The 24,921-nt window shown below is 45.1% G+C and overlaps 1 protein-coding gene and 1 long non-coding RNA gene across 2 annotated transcripts in view; one reads left to right on the forward strand and one right to left on the reverse strand.

Moving 5' to 3' along the window:
* The window catches only part of LOC127608554 (cystine/glutamate transporter-like), a 116,910-nt gene that overhangs the window by 83,679 nt on the left and 8,310 nt on the right, over positions 1-24,921 (forward strand). Inside the window, exons 6-10 of the mRNA XM_052077696.1 lie at positions 6,187-6,231; positions 8,678-8,801; positions 12,969-13,072; positions 16,895-16,991; positions 21,992-22,141. Coding sequence (XP_051933656.1) covers positions 6,187-6,231; positions 8,678-8,801; positions 12,969-13,072; positions 16,895-16,991; positions 21,992-22,141 — 520 coding nt within the window. The remainder of the gene's footprint in view (positions 1-6,186; positions 6,232-8,677; positions 8,802-12,968; positions 13,073-16,894; positions 16,992-21,991; positions 22,142-24,921) is intronic.
* LOC127608659 (uncharacterized) lies at positions 1,427-1,977 on the reverse strand. The gene is made up of 2 exons (XR_007964301.1): positions 1,802-1,977; positions 1,427-1,532 (listed from the first exon to the last, which is right to left on the reverse strand). It is a non-coding gene; the product is annotated as an uncharacterized LOC127608659 (long non-coding RNA).

A 24,921-nucleotide genomic window follows, 5' to 3' on the forward strand; every position in this document is an offset into this window, starting at 1 on the left:
CGTGTTAAATCATCCTCCTCTGTATTATCTAGAGTGGCTGTGTCAACCTCTGTTTTGTTTACTGTAAGAGGTGTTTTGTATATAGGTTGTTTGTATGGTGGTCTCTCACCTTTGGGGAAGGGTTGACTGCTGCAGATGGCAAAACTTGGATCGTTTCTTGCTTTAGCCTCATCTTGGACAAACTTGACAAAATATGCGAAGGGAGGGAACGACACGTCATATAGTTGTTTGTATTTTGAGCCTGTGTGAAGCCATCTTTCTTGGAGACTTAGAGGCAACTTTTCAACTATGGGCTTAACACCACGGGGTGTGTCGAGGTAAGCAAGGCCAGGGAGATAAGTCTCATCTTTAGCAACTTGTAGCTCCAAGAGCAGATCTCAGAGCTCCCTGAGTTTTAGGTCGTCTCTGTAAGGCGAAGGAAGTTGTCCAATTTTTTAAAGAGGGCGTTTTCCACTACTTCTGGTGTAGCGTAACACTCTTGGAGCCTGTCCCAGGACACCTGGAGGGCTGCTTGTGGGTTAGTGGTATATACAGCTCTGATTCTCTTCACGTGTTCTGAGGACTCTTTACCGAGCCACTTGACTAGGAGATCTAACTCCTGACTGCATGTGAGGCCAACATTTCCGGTTGCATTTATGAATGACGACTGCCATGCTCTAAAGTTTTCTGGGGTGTCGTCAAAATGAAATAGCCCCGTTGTGATTAACTCTCTGCGTGCAAGGAACTTAGCAAAGTCTGCCATGGGTGGATCATTATTGGGGGAAGCGTGGTAGCTATGCTTCACATAGTCTCTTGGTATGTCAGGTGTTTCATCCTTTACAGAAGTTTTCTTGCGTACCGGAGGAGAGCGGTGTTGTTCGGGTGTCCTTGAGGTGAACGATTGTGTCCTTGCCGGTTGAACTGACTTCAGCTGGGTCTGGTGTTGCACGTACTCCATAGTTCGTTCTCTTACTGCTTGTAGTGGGACTGCACTCTTGACGCTTTCAGCTTTGCCATGTTCGATCGCTACAGCGGCTTCTAGGACTTCTGCTTTTGCTGTAGCGGCTGCCACTTCCTTCTCCATCTCCAGCAGATCTAGATCTGCCTCTAATGTTGCTTTTTCCAATTCCAGTTTGGCTTGTTGTTTCTTGATTTCCAATTGTTTTTTTCTGTATGAAGCTTTAGCATTTGTAGCTTCTGCAGTGGCTCTTGCCAAGATGGCTGCTTCTAGTACACTTGACTTTGAGGACAATATGGATGAGTGTTTGGATGATGCCTTCGAGGATGCTTTGGCTTCGGAGTAAGCCATTTCTTCTTGGGCGTTGTCCATCGCTGCGTTGTGGTTCTTTCTTGCACCAACTGCTGATATGGCTTTTCACTGTACTGTTATCGCTACGTGTTGGATACTATAGGTATGTTAACGCAGGTCAACAGCAAGCCAAACTCATTTATTCATGAGCCAGGAAACTGAGCGTCTTGCTCCTTTATTACGGTCTTCTTGACGGCGTACAGTGAACAACTGTGACATCGACTCAATGAATTGCAGAGTGAAACTGAAATGAACAGATTTAAAACATGCATTAATATTGTGTACACAAATACAACACAAATCGTCAGGTGTTTAACAAGGACATAAATACAGCTCAAAATGTGACAAACAACGATAAACAATACATTTTCGCAGCACCTTCGCATGCTAATTAGCTTGTTAGCACCGATTTAGCATTGTCGCTTCGTCGTTAGCAACACTCTAAACTAGCGAATTTCCAATAACAATCTCTGAAACACATTTCTAAATAATGATAAACACGAGCAGACTTACAGCCATTGCTTTCGAAGGTGAAACGAAAGGAATATAACTCAGGAGGACCAGTTGCAACGATCACGGTCACGCTTTCTGTAATTAGTCGTCTGTTGAAACATGACGTCTGCTACCCACAATGCACCGCGATAACGAAATGAATATTCTAAACGGAATTACTATTAATGAAATGACCCAAAACTTTTACTGTGGGCAGAACATAGAGTGCGCCATTAACCTGCAATGCATGTTTTTGGAATGCGGGAGGAAACCGGAGTGTGGGAAAGCGGATCATAAAATGTCTGGACGAATAGGATGTATTCTGTTGTTATTAATGTTATAAACACAACTACATTGGAATGGAGTTGGACAGAAAAGGAGAGAGTGTCAGAGCGGGCAAAAAATAGTTCCCACGGTTTTGGTTCATCCATCCATCCATTATCTACCGCTTATCCGGGGCCGGGTCGCGGGGGCAACAGCTTTAGCAGGGAAGCCCAGACTTCCATCTCCCTAGCTACTTCTTCCAGCTCTCCCCGGGGGATCCCGAGTCGTTCCCAGGCAAGCTGGGTGACATAGTCTCTCCAGCGTGTCCTGGGTCTTCCTCGGGGTCTCCTCCCGGTGGGACATGACCGGAACACCTCACCGGGGAGGCGTTCAGGAGGCATCCGAATCAGATGCCCAAGCCACCTCATCTGGCTCCTCTCGATGTGGAGGAGAAGCGGGTCGACTCTGAGCCCCTCCCGGATGACCGAGCTTCTCACCTTATCTCTAAGGGAGAGCCCGGACACCCTGCGGAGAAAACTCATTTCAGCCGCTTGTATCCGGGATCTCGTTCTTTCGGTCACGACCCATAGCTCATGACCATAGGTGAGGGTTGGGACGTAGATCGACCGGTAAATTGAGAGCTTCGCCCTTTGGCTCAGCTCCTTCTTCACCACGACAGACCGATACAACGTCCGCATCACAGCAGACGCTGCACCGATCCGCCTGTCGATCTCGCGCTCCCTCCTGCCTTCACTCGTGAACAAGACCCCAAGATACTTAAACTCCTCCACTTGGGGCAAGATCTCCCCCCCGACCCGGAGGGGGCACTCCACCCTTTTCCGACTGAGGACCATGGTTTCAGATTTGGAGGTGCTGATTTTCATCCCAACCGCTTCACACTCGGCTGCGAAACGCTCCAGTGAGAGTTGGAGAGCCCCGTTTGAAGGAGCCAACAGCACCACATCATCTGCAAAAAGCAGGGATGTAATACTGAGGCCCCCGAAACGGACCCCCTCAACGCTTCGGCTGCGCCTAGAAATTCTGTCCATAAAGGTTATGAACAGAATCGGCGACAAAGGGCAGCCTTGGTGGAGTCCTACGCCCACTGGAAACGATTCCGACTTACTGCCGGCAATGCGAACCAAACTCTGACATCGGTGGTACAGTGACCGAACAGCCCGTATCAGGGGGTTCGGTACCCCATACTCACGAAGCACCCTCCACAGAACTCCCCGAGGGACACGGTCAAACGCCTTCTCCAAGTCCACAAAACACATGTAGACTGGTTGGGCGAATTCCCACATACCCTCGAGAACCCTGCTAAGGGTGTAGAGCTGGTCCACTGTTCCACAGCCGGGACGAAAACCACACTGCTCCTCCTCAATCTGAGGCTCGACTTCCTGACGGACCCTCCTCTCCAGCACCCCTGAATAGACCTTACCAGGGAGGCTGAGGAGTGTGATCCCTCTGTAGTTGGAACACACTCTCCGGTCCCCCTTTTTAAAAAGAGGGACTACCACCCCGGTCTGCCAATCCAGAGGCACTCTCCCCGTTGACCACGCGATGTTGCAGAGGCGTGTCAACCAGGACAGCCCCACAACATCCAGAACCTTGAGGAACTCCGGGCGGATCTCCTCCACCCCTGGGGCCTTGCCACCGAGGAGCTTTTTAACCACATCGGTGACTTCAACCACAGAGATAGGAGAGCCCACCTCAGAGTCCCCAGGCTCTGCTTCCTCCAAGGAAGGCGTGTTGTTGGAGTTGAGGAGGTCTTCGAAGTACTCTGCCCACCGGTTCACAACGTCCCGAGTCGAAGTCAGCAGCGCCCCATCCCCACTGTACACAGTGTTACTGGTGCACTGCTTCCCCCTACTGAGACGTCGGATGGTGGACCAGAATTTCCTCGAAGCCGTCCGGAAGTCGGCTTCCATGGCCTCACCGAACTCTTCCCACGCTCTGGTTTTTGCCTCGGCGACCACCGAAGCCGCGGTCCGCTTGGCCAGTCGATACCCGTCAGCTGCCTCTGGGGTCCCACAGGCCATAAAGGCTCGATAGGACTCCTTCTTCAGCTTGACGGCATCCCTTACTGCTGGTGTCCACCAGAGAATACGGGGATTGCCGCCACGACAGGCACCAACCACCTTACGGCCACAACTCAGATTGGCCGCCTCAACAATAGAGGCACGGAACATGGTCCACTCGGGCTCAATGTCCCCCGCCTCCCCCGGAACATGGGAAAAGCTCTGTCGGAGGTGGGAGTTGAAACTCCTTCTGACAGGGGATTCCGCCAGACGCTCCCAACAAACCCTCACTATACGTTTGGGTCTGCCAGGACGGACTGGCATCTTCCCCCACCATCGGAGCCTACTCACCACCAGGTGGTGATCAGTTGACAGCTCCGCCCCTCTCTTCACCCGAGTGTCCAGAACATGCGGCCGCAAATCCGATGATACAACTACAAAGTCGATCATCGAACTGCGGCCTAGGGTGTCCTGGTGCCAAGTGCACATATGGACACCCTTATGTTTGAACAAGGTGTTCGTTATGGACAATCCGTGACGAGCACAGAAGTCCAATAACAAAACACCACTCGGGTTCTGATCGGGGGGGCCGTTCCTCCCAATCACGCCCCTCCAGGTCTCACTGTCATTGCCCACGTGAGCATTGAAGTCCCCCAGGAGAACAAGGGAGTCCCCAGCAGGAGCACTCTCCAGCACACCCTCCAAGGATTCCAAAAAGGGTGGGTGTGCTGAGCTGCTGTTTGGTGCATATGCACAAACAACAGTCAGGACCCGTCCACCCACCCGAAGGCGGAGGGAGGTAACCCTCTTGTCTACCGGTGTGAACCCCAATGTACAGGCACTGAGCCGGGGGGCAATGAGTATGCCCACACCTGCTCTGCGCCTCTCACCGTGAGCAACTCCAGAGTGGAAGAGAGTCATACAGCCTCGCGAGAGAACTGGTACCAGAACCCAGGCTGTGTGTGGTGGCAAGTCCGACTATATCCAGTCGGAAATTCTCTGCCTCACACACCAGCTCGGGCTCCTTCCCTGCCAGAGAGGTGACATTCCATCTCCCAAGAGCTAGCTTCTGTAGCCGAGGATCGGACCGCCAGGGTCCCCGCCTTTGGCTGCCGCCCAGCTCACATTGCACCCGACCCCTTTGGCCCCTCTCATGGGTGGTGAGCCCATGGGAAGGGGGACCCACGTTGCCTCTTCGGGCTGTGCCCGGCCGGGCCCCATGGGTGTAAGCCCGGCCACCAGGCGCCTGCCAACGAGCCCCACCTCCAGGCCTGGCTCCAGAGGGGGGCCCCGGTGACCCGCGTCCGGGCAAGGGAAACCTAGATCCATTTATTTCGATCATCATTGGGGTCTTTGAGCCGTGCTTTGTCTGGACCCTCACCTAGAACCTGTTTGCCATGGGTGACCCTGCCAGGGGCATAAAGCCCCAGACAACTTAGCTTCTAGGATCATTGGGACACACAAACCCCTCCACCACTGTAAGGTGACGACTCACGGAGGGTTTTTTTGGAATACCAGGTTTTGGTTGTTTTAAAATTAATTCATTTTCAAACATCCTTTTTCCTGAACAGGGTTTGCCGGTGTTGCTTGACCCTGCCTGGTATAAGGGAGACTACACACCAAATTGGTTGCCTGTCAGTCGTAGGGCACATACAGAGACAAACAACCATTCACACCTACATCCACACCCCAACCAAGTGGGAGCCAATCACACACTGCCCGCACATGAATCAGGCGAATGTACCACAGCACCATCAGTGACCACTATGTAATCATTATTAAGTATTTCACTGGATATACACTTGTGGATGTTTAACATTTCAACTCTGAGAACTTTAATGATCCCACATCAGCAAAATTCACAGGTTGCAGCAGGAAATAATACAACATTATGTCAAGAACAAGTACCATATTAAACCAAGTGAGAGGGCGAAAAAAAAAAAAAAGAATTCTTGTAAAGAGCAGACTAAAAGCCCCACTCTGGATTTGGACCATAAGTGGCAGATGCAGTCTGTAGTGCTGAGGTATTAAGTTTACATTATGTTTGGAGTTTGTGACAATTGTACTTTGTATGCCACCAAACACATACGTTGCTAATCATACAGGTGATGTGTTTTCCAGGTTCTATCTCAATTTTGTTACAGAAGAAATTCATAATCCTGAGAGGTAAGTTTACATATCTGTTTTAAATGGAAATAAATGCTCACCATGGAGCCCACACTTGGTCAGCTGCTAAATCACTTACTTAAAGGCCAAAACTGAGACATGCATTTCTGTTGGATTCAAGAGAAAAAATATATACTGTATATGTTATGCTCCTTATTTTTTGTACAGTTCTTTTATCATTTCCCTTTGTTTAACCGCATAAAAAAACTCATTGAGCTATAAAATGTTCAAGAGTGGCCTGGCTGAGGGAGCAAATACATGGTTCCAACAATCAAAGAATTCTCATAACCACATACTATGTGATTTGTACACACAATCCGAAACATATCAATACAAAATAATTCTACAACAAATTTGCTCATTTTAAAAGCAGTCACTTTGTCCAATACCATACATTTCACATTCTTTTCCAATTATTTTAATCCTCCCAGAGTAATAAATTTTGACAAGTTCAGATCCTTTTGTAAATTATTCAATGAAAAGGGAGCAGCATGTTTGAAAGACCCTTGGAACTGACATTTGATTTAAAGCACAAAACCGCTGTTGGTTTTTACCCAAGCATGCACACAGATTCATGGGAAGATCACAATAATAAGAAAAAATATTTTTGGAATAGGCCCACGGGCTACTCATGTAGTCCTTGAGGGCTCCCTGGAGCCCGCAGGCACCACGTTGATGACTGCCCCAGTGGTTCAACAATAAATGACTGTCATGTGCATAAAAATGAAAACAGGCATTTGACACACAGATATCAATTAACTAGATGGAACATCACAGTGTACCTATAGCAGATCCATGAGGGACCCCTTTAGAAACACGAAGAAAAGAAGCAGACAATATCACAAAATGTGCAGATTCTTTCTGACAAATGATTTGAGAACCAGCCAACAGCAACAGTAAGTTTAGGCCAGTATTGTTTTTATTTTTATTTTCTAACTATCCAGTGCCTCAATAATGTCATTAACTACCCTCATTCAAACGTTTGCAAGAATGCAGAGCTTCAAAGTTCGCCTGTAATTATTATACTCCCTTATTTCCACACAGATTGAGGCCAAATGAGTCTGAAAATTAGCCTCTCGAGTGGTCAACATTTTCAGGTGGTGAAGTTGAATTTGTGTGCATAGCTCAAATAAGTATCATGAAGAGAAAAAGTGTTAATTCAAGCAATTTAGAATTACAGATTTGTCTGAAATGCTTTGTGAGTTGGAGGTTCATTGCTTTGTATTTTCCCATCGGTTGATTTTAACCATCCATCCATTTTCTGAAGCGCTTTCTCCTCACAAGGGTAGCGGAGCGTGCTGGAGCCTATCCCAGCTATCTTCGGGCAGTAGGCGGGGGACACCCTGAACCGGTTGCCAGCTAATCACAGGGCACACAGAGACGAACAACCATCCGCGCTCAAACTGCTATGCTTGTTAATTTTTTGGGAGGGGGAATATGGGAAGAAACCGCAGTACACAGGCCTGGGGAGAACATGCAAACTCCACACAGGGAGGCTGGAGATAGGATCGAACCCACAACCACTGCACTGTGAGGTCGACGTGGTAACTCGGTTGATTTTATTGCTTTCCATAATTTCTTTAGCTCATTTGGTGAGTTTTAGATTATTACTCATATTCTGCCTTTTTAAAAGACAGGTATAGGGATTCTTGAGACGTCTGAAACTCATCCAATTATCTTAAGACCTTGATTTCCTCGCATTAGCCCAAGCAACATCACTTCTTTAAAAAGTGCTTTAAAAAGTCGAGACAGCTCACGGGGAAAAACAAGGGTTGGAGCGGGTGGCCTTTGACTCTGTATTTGCGATAGGATGCAGGTTTGTTGATAATCTCAGAGAAATATTTCCAAGCCATTTTCACTTGGTCTATAAGGGGCATCTTGTTTATGTCAAAACTCTGCAAGTCATGATAAAAAGCTTCCTTACAGAAATGTTGAAAATCAAACACCATTTATAGTCATGTTCTGCAAAATTCTAATTGTTTGTCTCTATAATGCAGCGATCACACATGATTAGCAAACATGCCAACATCAGAATACTTCTAAGGAACATTTATTTAAAAGAAATCAGTGAAGGAGGATTTTTTTTGGTTAACTTTTCTTTTGATAGCGGCGCTATGTTGAGAGGGAAGAAATTTCATCTGTGCTGTATGTTCCACATACAGTACACATACAGTACAATCCAATCAATGGCTGTTTAGCATTTGGATGCATTGGGCAACTGATTAATTTTGTAAGGTCAGATGAATCAGAAATTGAATGAAAATGGTTGGAGAAGACAGTTCAAGTTAAAATCACCCAGAAGAAGAATCGCTTGAAAATGTTACATTGTAATAAATCCAACAACAAAGTATCTTCTCAACCCCTCTAAAAGGAACCAAAACAATTCTGAGAACAAACTGACATGAACTTTAGTACATGAGTATAACAGTGAACGCTTATGTTTCAGGACACTGCCCTTGGCTATCTGTATCTCCATGGCAATTGTGACAACCTGCTACGTGCTGATTAATGTGGCCTACTACACTGTAATGTCAGTTGAGGAGGTCCTGGCCTCAGAAGCAGTTGCTGTGGTAAAAAACACTGAAATACAAACTCAAATCCATTTGGTGTAATTGCACTTTATTTTATAGGTACACTGAGTGTACCTATTGTTTGAGGATGTGTGTAATACACTCATCCTCAAACAATTGTGTCAATCAAATATGTGCATTATTTACTGAGAAATTGTTTGAAAAAAAAAATCTCATCTCATCTCATGTTAGCAAAATAATTCCAGTGTCCTGCATCTGTTTCCACGATGTGCATGCTGTTTTCCCCTTGTGTCACTCCACTCCACAATGTTTCGTTGAAATCAGATGTTCTACTCTTTGTCATTAACAAACAATGATTATGGGCTGCTTATACAGGGTGACCCAAAAAACGGACCCCAACTCTAATTAGGCCCCGTTTCTCAGTGTTTTGTCCGAATGAAATGAAACTTTGGCCATAACTAGTTTATTATATTCAAACATCACATCAAAACACTAGGGTCTTTGACCTTTTTTCTCCGTTCTACAGCATACAGCATTTAGCTCCATGCATTTCTTGAGGCGCAGCACGACATTGTCCATGACATTCTTACAGACTGAATTGGCAATGGCTCTCATCTCCACCCTTATGGCTTTCTTGAGTTGTGTGATGATTCTGGGTTTCCCTGTGTATACTCTGTCCTTAAAATAGCCCCAAAGAAAAAATCTGTGGGGCTTAGGTCCGGGCTATGGTGTGCCCACCAAAATCAGTCTTGAGACTGATCACTCGGCCCCTAAAGTTCTCTTTCAGCCAATCTCGGGACAGGTTTGAGGTGTGAGAACTTGCTCCATCTTGCTAGAACCTGAAAGAGGCATCATTGGACCAATCTTCATCGAAGAGTCTTGCGCAGCAGCGACAGTCACCAAGGAGCGGTATGTGGAGGTCCTCAAAACCTTCAAGAATGAGCTCCAGACCATCTACCCGTCACTCATGATCAAGTTCTGGTTTCAGCAAGATGGATTTTCTTTCGGGCTATCTTAAGGACAGAGTCTACGCAGGGAAACCCAGAACCATCACGGAACTCAAGGTAGCCATCAGGGAGCAGATGATTTTAGCTGTACTGTCCTTGGCTGAGATAGTCCTTCCCTCTCTTGTCCCGTTTGCCATTTCTCTGCAATCATTTGGGCTGAGGTCTTTTCAGATCTTCCAGAAGTTTATTATTGGGCAGAGGTACAATGGAATTGCCAATGTGTCTTTTCATTTAAGAGGCAAACCAATATTAAAATTCAGACAGTCATGCGGCGAAACACTCATGCGTGTTTGGCCTTAGCAAATCTTGTCAAAACACTGAGCATCTAAAGCCTTTGCTATTGGTTAGCTGACAGTCTCAGCCTGGAATCAATTCACTCACTTTCTGTCCTGTCTCATGACATTTTTGTTCAACCAGCATCAAAGAACTGGTCTAGTTCAATTTGGGTGATTCCATCCATATGTAGTACAGGTATATTGTTGGCCACATAGGATTCGGTAATTGCCAAAGTCATATTTCAATGCTTTTAGAAAACCAGAAAAAGCAATTGTGCTTTTCTAGTAGAAAACACGCTATTTTTTCACTGATATTGGAACAAAACACTCAACCAGATATGTGCACAATGAGCAAAAGGACAAAGACAACCAGAGTACCAGGAAAAAAACTCACATAGGCACCGGGAGAACATACAAACTCCACACAGGGAGGACGGTTCCGGATACGAACCCATGATCTCTGCACTGTGTGGCGGCAGTGCTAACCAGTTAACCACTCTGACGTCCTCCAAAGTCTGTCATCCATCCACACGTTTTCTGATCCGCTTATCCTCACAAAGGTCGCCGAGCATGCTGGAGTCTACCCCAGTTGTCTTAAGGCAGTCGGCGGGGTACACATAGGCGTACAAATATCCACACTCACACTCGCACCGAGGGACAATTTAGAGTGTTCCATTAACCTGACATGCATGTTTTTAGAATGTGGGAGGAAACCAGAGTACCCAGAGGAAACATGGGAGAAGATGCAAACTTCACACAGGAAAGCTTGAACCCTGCACCTCTGCACTGTGAGGCCAACGCGCTAACTCGTCGACCACTGGGTCGCCTTCTCCAAAACAAATGAATAACATTCTAAATGCAGCCTAATATAACAATTTGGCCCAAAATGACTTTGGCAATTAGCAATGTATCAAACAATATGTATATTGTTTGATACATACACATCCGGGGCCGGGTCGAGGGGGCAACAGCTTTAGCAGGGAAGCCCAGACTTCCCTCTCCCTAGCTACTTCTTCCAGCTCTCCCCGGGGGATCCCGAGTCGTTCCCAGGCAAGCTGGGTGACAGTCTCTCCAGCGTGTCCTGGGTCTTCCTCGGGGTCTCCTCCCGGTGGGACATGACCGGAACACCTCACCAGGGAGGCGCTCAGGAGGCATCCGAATCAGATGCCCAAGCCACCTCATCTGGCTCCTCTCGATGTGGAGGAGAAGCGGCTCGACTCTGAGCCCCTCCCGGATGACTGAGCTTCTCACCTCATCTCTAAGGGAGAGCCCGGACACCCTGCGGAGAAAACTCATTTCAGCCGCTTGTATCCGGGATCTCGTTCTTTCGGTCACGACCCATAGCTCGTGACCATAGATGAGGGTTGGGACGTAGATCGATCGGTAAATTGAGAGCTTCGCCCTTTGGCTCAGCTCCTTCTTCACCACGACAGACCGATACAACGTCCGCATCACAGCAGACGCTGCACCGATCCGCCTGTCAATCTCCCGCTCCCTCCTACCCCCACTCGTGAACAAGACCCCAAGATACTTGAACTCCTCCACTTGGGGCAAGATCTCCTCCCCGACCCGGAGGGGGCACTCCACCCTTTTCCGACTGAGGACCATGGTTTCAGATTTGGAGGTGCTGATTTTCATCCAACCGCTTCACACTCGGCTGTGAAACGCTCCAGTGAGAGTTGGAGAGCCCCGTTTGAAGGAGCCAACAGCACCACATCATCTGCAAAAAGCAGGGATGCAATACTGAAGGCCCCAAAACGGACACCATCAACGCTTCGGCTGCGCCTAGAAATTCTGTCCATAAAGGTTATGAACAGAATCGGCGACAAAGGGCAGCCTTGGCGGAGTCAAACCCCCACTGGAAACGATACCGACTTACTGCTGGCAATGCGAACCAAACTCTGACATCGGTGGTACAGTGACCGAACAGCCCGTATCAGGGGGTTCGGTACCCCATACCCACGAAGCACCCCCCACAGAACTCCCCGAGGGACACGGTCAAACGCCTTCTCCAAGTCCACAAAACACATGTAGACTCGTATGGCGAATTCCCACATACCCTCAAGGACCCTGCTAAGGGTGTAGAGCTGGTCCACTGTTCCACGGCCGGGACGAAAACCACACTGCTCCTCCTCAATCTGAGGCTCGACTTCCCGACGGACCCTCCTCTCCAGCACCCCTGAATAGACCTTACCAGGGAGGCTGAGGAGCGTGATCCCTCTGTAGTTGGAACACACCCTCCGGTCCCCCTTTTTAAAAAGAGGGACTACCACCCCGGTCTGCCAATCCAGAGGCACTCTCCCTGTTGACCACGCGATGTATATATATATATATATATATATATATATATATATATATACACACACACACACACACACACACAGTATATATATATATATATATATTGACAAAGCTTCATGTGTGGAACCTAGCTTTTCTAAACAAATCCCTGCTATTGTAAAAAAGCACAAATGTAAACAGTTGAATAATGTCTCAGTAATACATTGCAATGGTCTACTGCGGACTGGATGAAAAACCATGTGATTCTTGTTTCCATCTATCACACACACACACAAATGTTCACTAAGAAACTAAACTGCAGTGCATTCTTTGACAGTCACACAACACACTACACACATAATGTATTTCATTATCTTTAAATCCCTCCTCAAAACTCACTTGTATTCTTTGGCGTTTGACTCAGCATGACTTAGATTTGCTATTGTTTTTACTGCTTGGTGCTTTCTACCGCCTTATTACTTATTACTTATTACTGATTCGTCTTACTGTTTATTGTATATGTTAAATCGCTCCATGTACAGCACTTTGTATGCAGCGATGGCTGTTTGAAAGTGCTCTATAAATACTGTTGACTTTACTTGACTTGACTTGACATTGTTTTAACATACTTTCCTTATTTACAGACATTTGCAAAGAAGTTGATGGGGGATTTTTCATTCGCCATGCCAGTATTTGTTGCCATGTCGTGCTACGGCTCCATGAACGGTTCCGTCTTGGCCCTGTCGAGGTACAGTTTTTTTTTTTTTTCTAATTTGGAAAGCGGGCGACCCGATAGTCAAGTGGTTAGCACGTTGGCTTCACAGTGCAGAGGTACCGGGTTCGATTCCAGCTCCGGCCTCCCTGTGTGGAGTTTGCATGTTCTCCCCGGGCCTACGTGGGTTTTCTTCGGGTGCTCCGGCTTCCTCCCACATTCCAAAAACATGCGTGGCAGGCTGATTGAACACTCTAAATCAGGGGTCCCCATACTTTTTCCTGAGAGGGCACATAACTTTTCCCTTCTCTGATGGGGGGCCGGTGTCAGTTTGTAACATCAACGATCGTAGGGGCGCTTAAAAAATTTATTGTTTCCCAGAAAGCCAAAAAAGGCAGGAAACAAATAATAACTAAACAACTCTCTCTCTTTATAGCCCCTTGAAATCCACAAAAAAAGTGTTCTGTCATCTATGAGACCGCCACCTACCTTGTCTTGTTTATGTCTGCGACCGTCTTGTTCATCTGTTCTACTAATTGATCTGAGACACAACTAAAACACTGAAACATTCTATGGTGTGTAAATAACTCTGTGACCTTGATTTCAACCCTATTTGCGTCATTGGTCATTTTGGCCCGAAGACCACCTTTGTACTTTTTTTTTGTACAGCTTCCATGGAAATGTGAATAAAAACAGCATTTCAATTTTTCTGCAGTTGGGGACAATCTAGGAAAAGTCATAAAATTTCAAGTTAAAAAAAAATATCATTTAGGGGGGTTTGGGGGCGTTTTTAACACAGTGATGGGTCATTTTGACCCGAGGACAACAGGAGGGTGAGAGGGCCGGGTCAAATGTGCCCGCGGGCTGGGTACTGGCTCACCTCAACGTGGAGGAGAAGCGGCTCAACTCTGATGACCAAGCTCCTCTCCTTATCTCTAAGGGAGTGCCTGGACACCCTGTGTAGAAAACACATTTCAGCCGCTTGCATCCGGGATCTCGTTCTTTTGGTAACAACCCATAGCTTGTGACATAGGTGACATACTACGTAGATTGTCTGTTAAATGGAGAGCTTCGCCTTTTGTCTCAGCTCCTTCTTCATCACGACAGACCGATATAAAGTCCGCGTCACAGCACCGGTCTGCCTGTCAATCTCCTGTTCCCTTCTGCCCTCATGCCCTCCTCCCAAATGATCATCAGAGCTAAACTGCTTGGGGTTTCATGCCCATGGCAGGGTCACCCATGGTAAACAGGTCTGAGGTGAGGGACCAGACAAATTACTCTTCCCAGTATCTCTTTGATGAAACACAAATGGATATAGTTTTCTCTTGAGAGGATGCAGGCTACTGGTGTAGGTCCCGGATTTCCCCGGGAAATAATTGGATCCCACGTACACACAGACAAGAATAAATCAACAAATGTTATATTATAGAAAACCGCAAGACAAAGAACAGCAAAGGTAATAACGATCACTGGACCCGCTATAGTTTGCCTACCAGCCCGGCATCGGTGTGGAGGACACTATCATCTACCTCCTCCACTCTGCGCTGTTACACCTGGAAAATGCTGGGAGCACTGTGAGGATCATAATCGTACACATTACATTTCAGGTACACACGATGAAACAACAAACAACATGTGACAAAACAAAAGACAAAAACAGCAAAAAAGAACCAAAAAGCTAGGCTCTTGAAGAGCACTTGCCGAAGGCTGCCTACTCGGGCGCCATCTTGGGGGAAAAAAACAGTACAGGGGAGAGTGCCGAAGGCCTGTGCGGACCGACTGACAGGGATCCAAACACAGATCTTAAACTCCTCCCTGGCACAGGCCACCGTCCCGTCATGCCTGAAAGCACCCACCATCATACCTGTCCCCAAGAAACATACCATCAGCAGCCTGAATGATTACAGACCAGTGGCACTGACCCCAGTGGTCATGAAAGGTCTTGAGAGGCTAATTCTTCACCACCTAAAAGCATGCCTCCCACAGAACTTTGACCAGCATCACTTTGCCTACAGACAAAATAGATCAACAGCTGATGCCATCTCCACCTTTGTTCACATTGCCGCGAGCCATGGAGAGGAGCAAGGAAGCTATGTCAGGGTGCTTTTTGTGGATTTTAGTTCAGCATTCAATACCATCCTGACCGATATTCTCATCACAAAGTTGAAGCACCTGAACTACCCATCCCCCATCTGCAAATGGATCAGAAGCTTTCTGACAGATCGACCACAGACTGTGAGGGTGGGGCCCCACACATCCTCTTCACTGACACTCAGCACGGGCTCCCCCCAGGGCTGTGTGCTGAGGCACTTCCTGTTTACACTGTACACACGTGACTGTACCCCCATGTATGACTCAAATGTCATGGTGAAATTCGCAGATGACACTACATTGGTGGGTCTCATTTCCGATGGCGATGAGATGGCGTACAGGGAGGAGATACAGAGACTCATAGGCTGGTGTTCATTAAACAACTTGCTACTGAACACCAGCAAAACAAAGGAAATGGTGATGGACTGGAGGAGGAAGAAAGCAGACCCCTCCCCGCTACAGATAGGAGGTGTCTGTATGGAGAAGATCTCGACGTTCAAGTTCCTGGGTGTGCATGTAGCGGATGACCTCAAATGGCACGCCAACACAGATGCTTTGGTCGGGAAAGCGCAACAGAGGCTGCACTACTAAGATTGCTGAACAAATGCCAGACGGGGTCACACACCTGCTACACAAAATGAATGTGTGGGGGCCCTTTTAAATGTCGATTGTGATCTCCAGTCCAGGGGTCCAGCCGGCGTCCCCCCTAGCTCCTGGCACCTTGGCACCCCCTCTTCCTCAAACTCATCTTCTCTCATTTACACTCAGAAAAACATAATTATTTGCAGTCACTCATTTTGAACCTTCACCCAAATCATCTATAACTATGAAAGGTAGCACTGAAACAAAAGTATTTTGTGACGATATGAAAAACCACCATGCAGCAATATTAAAGCCTATACTGTGAATGAAAACCCCTTCATTTCTTACTTTATCACTTCTAATCAAGTCACTTAGCTTTGATCCTTAATTCTGAATATTTTCCCATGGTTTATGGTTGGAATGTCAAACGTTAAATATTCAATGAGCGTTTACACAGCTAAATGCTGAAATAATAAATAAATCAGTTGGTACCCTGATATTTATATACAATATACCTGTATGTATATAAGTAACATTTTCAGTGGTGTGGAAAAAAAATGAATTGTTCAAAAGCGTTTAAAATGGTCATATCTTACTTTTTTATTTGATCAAATGTATTGTAATTACTATATTTATCGTTATTCTTTTAATGAATACAAATACAACTAACTTGGAGTTTTTGAGCTCTCAACTATAATTTCACAGGTTTGTTTTTGTTCGTGTGATGTCATTTCAGTACTGCTTTCGAGGTATTTTATGCAGGTGTAGTATCAAAGTGACGATTTTAGTTTTGTGACAACACTCGTGTCCAGGCTCTCCCTAAGAGAGATGGTGAAAAGCTCCTATACCCTGGAGAGGCTCAGAATGGAGCTACTGCTCCTCCATAATCAGAGGAGCCCGATAAGGTGGTCTAAGAAATTGGATTATGCCTGAACATCTTTCTGGTGAGTTGTTCCGTCCATGTCTCACTAGAGGAGGCCCCAGGAACACCCATGACACCCGGGGGAAACAATGTGTGCTGACTGGCTTGGGAACGCCCCGGCACCTACAGGAAAAGCTGAATGAAGTGGCTGGGGACAGCAAGTCTGAGCTTCTGCTGGAGCTGTTGCCTCTGCAACCTGAACCGGATAAGCACAAGTCAATGGATGGATGGTTAAAGAAAGTAAACGTTTGTGTGTTTTGCAGAACATTCTTGGTGGCGTCACGTGAAGGACAACTACCTGAGGTTTACTCCATGATTCACATTCGCAGAAACACTCCTATAGCTGCCGTCCTTATATTGGTCAGTTTACTACAATTAAGTAAATTCAGATCAATGAAGTGTAATTAGAACATATTGACAGCAACACAGTCCATCTTAAATTAAGATATTCTATAAACTCATTTGCATGCTGTAAATGACGACATAATCACAATGCACGCATGCATTGTTGGCGCAGAAAGAATGGTGGGATTCATTATGTACCCAAGCCAACTAACTGTAAAGAGTTGTGCAAATGACTCCAACAAACTCATGTTGCCCAATGGAAAGTAACTTTCCGATCCTTACGGGATTACAAAGTGGGGATGAAGATATGTAGCCTGATATCCATTGGCCAGATATTCATTTATCGAAGAAACTGAGTGTTTACAGTAAAGAGAGACAACTGGGACCCATGCTTCGGCCATCGTCCCCAGAACGAAAAAGTACAGGTACATCCTAGCAAATAACTACTTGCATGGCAGGTGAAGTAATGTAGACAGCTAGTCTGCTACTTAGTTTCATTGCTTGTTATACCATAAAATAGGGAATGGACAATTGCGTCAAATTGTTGCGATGGAAATCTCGGTGGGACCGCCTTGTCGGGCTATTTTTAAGTTACTAATTGGGTTCTTGGATGACAATGGAAAGCAAAACATCACAAACAATAATGCTCACAAATTCACAGTTTAAGTTCATTCATTCATCTTAAGATATCCTTTATTCGTCCCACACTGGGGAATTTATCTTCCAAACCGTTTGATCCTCACTAGGGGTGAGGGGGTGCTGAAGCCTATCCCAGCTGTCTTCGGGCAGTAGGCGGGGGACACCCTGAATCAGTCGCCAGCCAATCGCAGACAGTTTAAGTTACATGCAGATGAGAGTTCATTGACGCTCATCGCTGAAAGTGCAAGCTACCAGTTACTAGATTGCACTAATTACAAACACTTTGACATAATTTCACAATTCTTGACCACTTGCTTAGCATTTAAACTAGAGCTGTCAAACGATCAAAATATTTAATCTAAATAAAAACGCAACTGTCATAATTAACTCAAATTAACTAAAAATTAATCGTCATTATGCACGCATTTTTTATCGTTTCTGAATTTCCTTTTATATTTTTTGTCCTATTTTCCCCCATTTTAATGCTCTCATCAACATGGAATCATGCAACAGTTTTCTATGTGCAAAATGCACATATTTACTGAAATAACAATTTTGATTGAACATTTTTCACTTGGAGCAGTTATTCACACAATCTCTCACACAATATTACTGTCCATCAACAACAGTGATAAATTATTTTGTCACACAACAGCTGCTTTAACAGCCAACCAAGCCTCTTATTTCTCTCCCGAAACAGTGTCTTCTCCCGCTTGGTGTACCTTAGCCTTCTCCGCTACGTACACTTTCTGTTCATAGCTTGTAATGGAGGCTCTCGATGGCAATCCGTAGTGGAGTCGTTAGATGCAATGCGAATGATTTCAGCTTGAGTCTGGCTGTGGACAATGTTGACAGCCTTGCATGCAGCAGCCATGCATTTAGCTATGGCTTCAGCAAATTTGTTCTTCGTTGTGTTATCAATTTTCTTCGTTTTGAAATCATCCATAAGTGTCTTAGACGAGGCGGCGGAGTACTCACATCAGCTGTGTGCTTGGCCATTAAGTAGTATGGTATTTCAGACTCGACGTGCTATGATGATAGGTCAGTTTACTTCTGCAAAACATCCAGGTAATTTTGGTTTCGTAAGTGGAACTGTCTGGGAACTTTTTAAAAGTCAACTTTCCATTCATAAACTCTTTAAGAATCTGTTTTCGGTGTCTCGCGTTGCCGTGACTGGCAAAACATACATGTGCGTGGACCTGTGCAGCGCGCTTGTTGTTTTGTTTCTGGTTAATTTATAGAGCAACGTAACATCCGCTGTGACGTGTGCCGCATTATTCTCATGAGAAAAAAAATTAATCCCGTTAAAATCCATTTAAATTAATGCCGATAAGAACACGCTAAACTGACAGCTCTAATTTAAACCAAATGGCCACAATAACTTGCCAGATAGAAATGAGCACCGCAAACATGATTATGTCCTCGGTCCAGTCTGAGTTTAATAGCTTGCAGCCAGCCACAGGCGCCACTGGTGTTTTTGAAATTACGTGATTCCTCCTGGAATTGACAAAAATGTCGACCCTTTTTCACTCTAATTTCTAGTTACATACAAAGAACAAGTCATGTTGATATTTGAAACGATTCAAAAACTGTAACAACTCCACGCTTAAAAAAATCTTTACAGCCACACAAACATATTTATCCCGTCATTTTGAGCAAATATTGCACGTGTAGCTTTTGATGATGTAGAAAAGAAATGGATCTATAGTTCAAGTCTTTCTTCACACAATGGTACACTGAGATACGAGTGACCCGACTGAACCATTTTTTTACAATACGAGCCCTCGATGGGCTGAATTTTTTTACTTTGACAAGCAAGTAAAGATGTGAGAGAGGAGTGAATCCAACTCACTTCAAATTCTTTCCAAAAAAGACAGTTATATTGTTCTATATTTATAATAGCCTCATACTGTAGTTGTGACTCAGGGTAGGCCTAATACAAACAAATAATCCAAAACACCATCTAAATATATATCTGCCATGGTCTTGCTATATCCCATTAAAATAGGAGTGTGTTGTTTTGTAATCACAAGCAAGATTTGAATGAAGCCTTGCGTCACCCCTCCCTCCGCCCCCTTGAGTCACAAATCAAAGGACGCTAACGTGCACGAGATGTGTGTTGTGCACAGTAAACAAGACGATCTAAGCCCTTGCTGCACATTCACAAATATGTCTTAATTCAAGATGGACGATTGCACACACAGATGTGTTGTCGTGGGTACAAGGCAGTCTTCAATTGCAGATGATTTCACATTCTTCAGAGTGTCAAGCAGGTGAAAAGCCTTTCGCCAAAACGTGTCTTGGTAAAACAAACATTGTCTGAGATAAAAGAACCAACAAATTTCAATTAATCTAAAAACTAATGATTTCCCCTTAATCCTGGCTGCGTGCGCGACAACTGATTGAAAACAGCCCCCATTCTTCCCTTGTTTCTTTGCAATCTGCGATAGGCTATTATTAAGGTGTGGTGTGCTTCAAAACACTTTAAAAAAGGTTGAACTCTACCTCTAAGCAATCGACATTTGAACACAATTCAAAGAGCCATACAAGATTAGTGATGCACTCAAGCCTTGTTGCATGTGCTAATGAAGCCTACTCAGATGAGAAGAAAAACAGACAAATTACTGATCCAATGCCTTGAAAACGAAATAACCTTGATGAATGAGCATATCCAAAGTATCTTATTGATGCACCTAAATGAAAAAAAAATCCTGAAATCCAAAGCACTGAAAGAAATGACAACTTCAAAACTTAAAAAAAAAATGAATCCATTTTAAAATGGATCAATGGATCTTTTTCTGCACATTGCCAAATTTGTCGAAGCAAGCTCCCCGTTCCTTCTGGAATGATGTGTGCTTAGTGTCACCCAAAGATGGCACTATCACATCAGGGGACCTTGGTAATGTGATTGTACCAAGCCTGATAAGAATGACAGGAAGACTGCAGGCTTCTTAAAAATAAACTGCTCGCTAAAGCTCGAATAAACGTCCAAGTTGATGGTTAAATTCCAAATGATGCGTACGGTTTGACGTGGCCGCAGAGGCAGCCCCTGGTGGCCTTCTCCCCCCTGGCCAATGGTCGGTTGTGGCGGTGACAGTTCAGCATCAAATCAGCGCATGTGTGGCCCACCATGATGCAATCTGAGTGGTTACAGCAGTGTGACTCACCATTGACTTCAATAGGTTCTTTCGGGCTGGGAGGAGCAGCACAATGTCCATTGAAGCAGTTAAGTAGAAATGCAGAAAATGTCCATTCTATTTAATTAGGTCACTACTGAATGATTTTTAGAATTGCAATATCGCAGAGTGCTTTTGTTCAGCGTTACCATGGAGGGAATTAAATTAGATTCACAAGACAGCATATTATTTGTTTCTGTTACCTTTTACTTGTGTTCAGGGCAGCAGAAATCGTTTTTATTGCCACAGGACGAATTTTAAATTAAAAAACAGGGCCTGATTGACATAAGGTTTGCACATGAAGGTACGGGTGCAAAGTTGATTTGCTCAGTCAAACAGGTATGGAAACGGATCTGCTAACTGAGTGTACCATGGATTGAATCAAAATGCACAAAAGCGCAGTTAATTTTGCATGTTCCGGGAGTTTATCCAAACGCATGAATTTAGTATGTGCGATGTTATTTATCAAAACTGAGAAAAATTGTGACGGCTGATATTTATGGCTTGAACCCTCATGCTGTATCTGAAAGGCATACCACATCTGAAAGGCAGGTGCAAACAACATATTTCAGACGCTCTATAATCGCCATGCTAGAAAATATGTTGTGATTTTCAGAGCCAGTAACAAAAAGGAGTTATGACATATCACAGAATGCAACATTTATTTGAAGTGCATTTTTTTCCCCATCTGGATAATGTCAGCAGCCTGGCATTTGGTGATGGCCACTCACAGAGCAACTTGTCAAGTAAAACGCAAAGTTACACAGAATGGGAACATAAGTCCAACTGCCACAAACCGGGGAAGATAAACCAAAAATGTATATGGTTGCTGTCTCCCACCCCAATATTATTGGAGCAATAGATCTATGATGTGTACCTCAAGAAAATGATTGTTTGCCTCGTTCCACATTTTTACAAACTTCAATTTGCTCTTGCAGTGCTCTCCCAAATATCAACGCTACCTGAAGAGCAAAACCCTCTTTTTAAAACATGTTTCCACCTGCAGCACATGTGATCTGTTGTACTGAGTGAATACGCAATTTAAAGGCCACTATTTGGGATCTCAGTTTGCGATTGGAAGCTGTGAAGCGCATGCATAACAAACCCACCGTGAGCACACACAATGAAAACACAAGATATTGCTCTTAATATACTGAAGATGGATGAGTCCTACAATTCTTTTAAAAATTCTGTGTGCAGTATCCATTGACCATGCTCCAGCTGTTTCTGGGAGACATCTACAGCCTGTTAAACTTCATGAGCTTTTTGCGGTGGTTATCAATTGGTGTGGTAGTCCTTGGTTTAATCTACCTTCGATACACCCGGCCTGACCTTCCACGCCCCTTTAAGGTCAGTATTGACACACATTTATCTTTTCAGCCACATATAATCCAAGCAATTGTTCCAAATTCAAGTTCCAAGGGTGCATCACTAAAACCTACCAGTGCTGGTGTTTGGCAGCTCTGCTATAGCGATGGTGACGAGAGAGGAACAAATGTCAGAAGGAGCAGAAAATAAACACATAACTGAATTGCAAGGAGCACCAGAAACAAATATACCACATATGAGTGGTGGCGAGCCATGCATTTGCTACCTGGGCCTTTAGTGGGGCTTCTTTATACCACCATTTGTCACAACTCGGACAAGCCGAGTTAAGTCTGGATCCCAAAAATGTAGACGTAAACAAGGCCTCCGTAACAAAAATAGTTTTTAATGCTTATAATCGCACCGACAAAGAGGAACATAAAGCGCTGGTCAAAACAAGGACCAGAGAGAACATAAACGAATAACAAAAACCCCTTGCACAAAAGGCAAGGGAGAAAATTAAAGACCGCCAATACAAACTAAAACAATGTATCAAAATACACGCGAGCGTAAAGCCAAATCACAAAACCAAAATCGTACTTACAAAAAGCAGGTGTACCGAAATTGCAAAACGCGAAACGCGACGAGGTCAATAGCCAAATAGTCCATAAGCAGTGAGAATAACAATACCAGAAACAATACTCCGACACAGGTGCAATGCAGAAGAGACCTCAAATACATCCATCCATCCATCCATCCATCCATCCATCCATCATCTACCGCTTATCCGGGGCCGGGTTGCGGGGGCAACAGCTTTAGCAGGGAAGCCCAGACTTCCCTCTCCCTAGCTACTTCTTTCAGCTCTCCCCGGGGGATCCCGAGTCGTTCCCAGGCAAGCTGGGTGACATAGTCTCTCCAGCGTGTCCTGGGTCTTCCTCGGGGTCTCCTCCCGGTGTTACATGACCGGAACACCTCACCAGGGAGGCGTTCAGGAGGCATCCGAATAAGATGCCCAAGCCACCTCATCTGGCTCCTCTCGATGTGGAGGAGAAGCGGCTCGACTCTGAGCCCCTCCCGGATGACTGAGCTGCTCACCTTATCTCTAAGGGAGAGCCCAGACACCCTGCGGAGAAAACTCATTTCGGCCGCTTGTATCCAGGACCTTGTTCTTTCGGTCACGACCCATAGCTCGTGACCATAGATGATTCGGTCCATTCGTCCTAAAGTGTACCATACTCATCTTTTTTTTCTTTTCGCCATCTTATTTGTCGAAGGATTAACTTTGAGCTAATGACCGAGCGGGCTGATTCAAAAGGGGGCGTTTACCCGTTTCCACAGCAATGGCAACATAGGCCAGTATCATCCATCAAAATTGCTCCTGGAGCCAACTGCAGCCCGAACAGGAAATGAGCAGTGAAAAAAAAAATCGATCGATGGATGCCATAAACAAGCGTTTTATCTGCGAGCCAGATGCAATCATCAAAAGAGCCACATATGGCTCACGAGCCATTGGTTCCCGACCCTGCTTTATCAGGTTACAGGGTGCATGAAAGGGTTAATTTTACTGTCAATATTTTAGACCTCCTTAAATTGGATGGACATTTCAAGTTCAAGGATTTTCCTTTTTTGCCTCTTTTATTCCAACATTTCAAGAAATGAAATACATGGTCCAGACAGTATAGTCTACATGTGTTTCGCAATATGCAATGTGTGTACCTAATGTGGCTTAGAGAAGTATTCAGCCTTCTGGAGTTTATTTATTTATTTTAAGCTTTTGCCACATTTGAGGCTTCAAAGACTCAACATTGGATTTTTTTTTTGTGAAGAATTAACAGCAGTTGCGACGCACTCGTGAAGTGAAATGAAATTCATACAATAGTTAAAACTTTTTTTTTTAGAGATTAAAAAAATAGGAATGAAAAATGAGTGCAATGAGTGCAATGAGTGCAAAATTATCCCCCACCCCACTTCCCTCCCAAGTTAATATTTTGTAGAAGCACCTTTTGCTGCGATTACAGTTCCAAGTCTTTCGGCGTATCGATCATTTTTACACATCTAGGGACTGAGATTTCTCCGCACTCTTCCTTGCAAGACAGATCCAGCTCAGGTACATTAAATGAGCAGCAGTTTTTAGATCTTTCCACAGATTCTCAAAGGCATTCAAGTCTGGACTTTGACTTGGCCATTCGAGCACCTGGATACGTTCTGAACCATCCTCCTCTATATTTTGATTTATTTAGGATCATTGTCTTGTTGGAAGGTAAAACCTGAATCCCACTCTTGGGTCTTTTGAAGACTTCCACAGGTTTTATTCCATAATGACCCCGGATTTGGCTCCATCCATCTTCCCATCAATTCTGTTTTCCCTGTCCAGGCTAAAGAAAAGCCTTTCCTCTCTTATTCACCATCCGACTACATTTCTCAAGCCCGATGTCGCTGCTGTAGATCCTGGTTGTGTGAATCAGGGATTCTATGTCCCTTTCGCTCTTAGCATACAGCTTTATGTCATCCATTTAGAGGAGGTGACTGATTGTAGCTCCATTTCTGAGGCGGTATCCATAGCCTGTCTTGGTGATTACTTGGCTTAGGGGGTTCAGTCCTATGCAGAACAGCAGTGGGGAGAGTGCATCACCTTGGTATATGCCACATTTGATGGACACTTGGGCAAGTGGCTTGCCATTGGCTTCAAGTGTGGTTTTCCACGTCCTCATCGAGTTCGCAAGGAAGGCTCTTAGGGTCCTGTTCACCTTATACAACTCCAAGCATTCTGTGATCCATGTATGTGGCATCTGTGGTTTTCCACGTCCTCATCGAGTTCGCAAGGA

The sequence above is a fragment of the Hippocampus zosterae genome, chromosome 1, assembly GCF_025434085.1.
Source record: "Hippocampus zosterae strain Florida chromosome 1, ASM2543408v3, whole genome shotgun sequence".
NCBI classification, from domain to species: domain Eukaryota; kingdom Metazoa; phylum Chordata; class Actinopteri; order Syngnathiformes; family Syngnathidae; genus Hippocampus; species Hippocampus zosterae.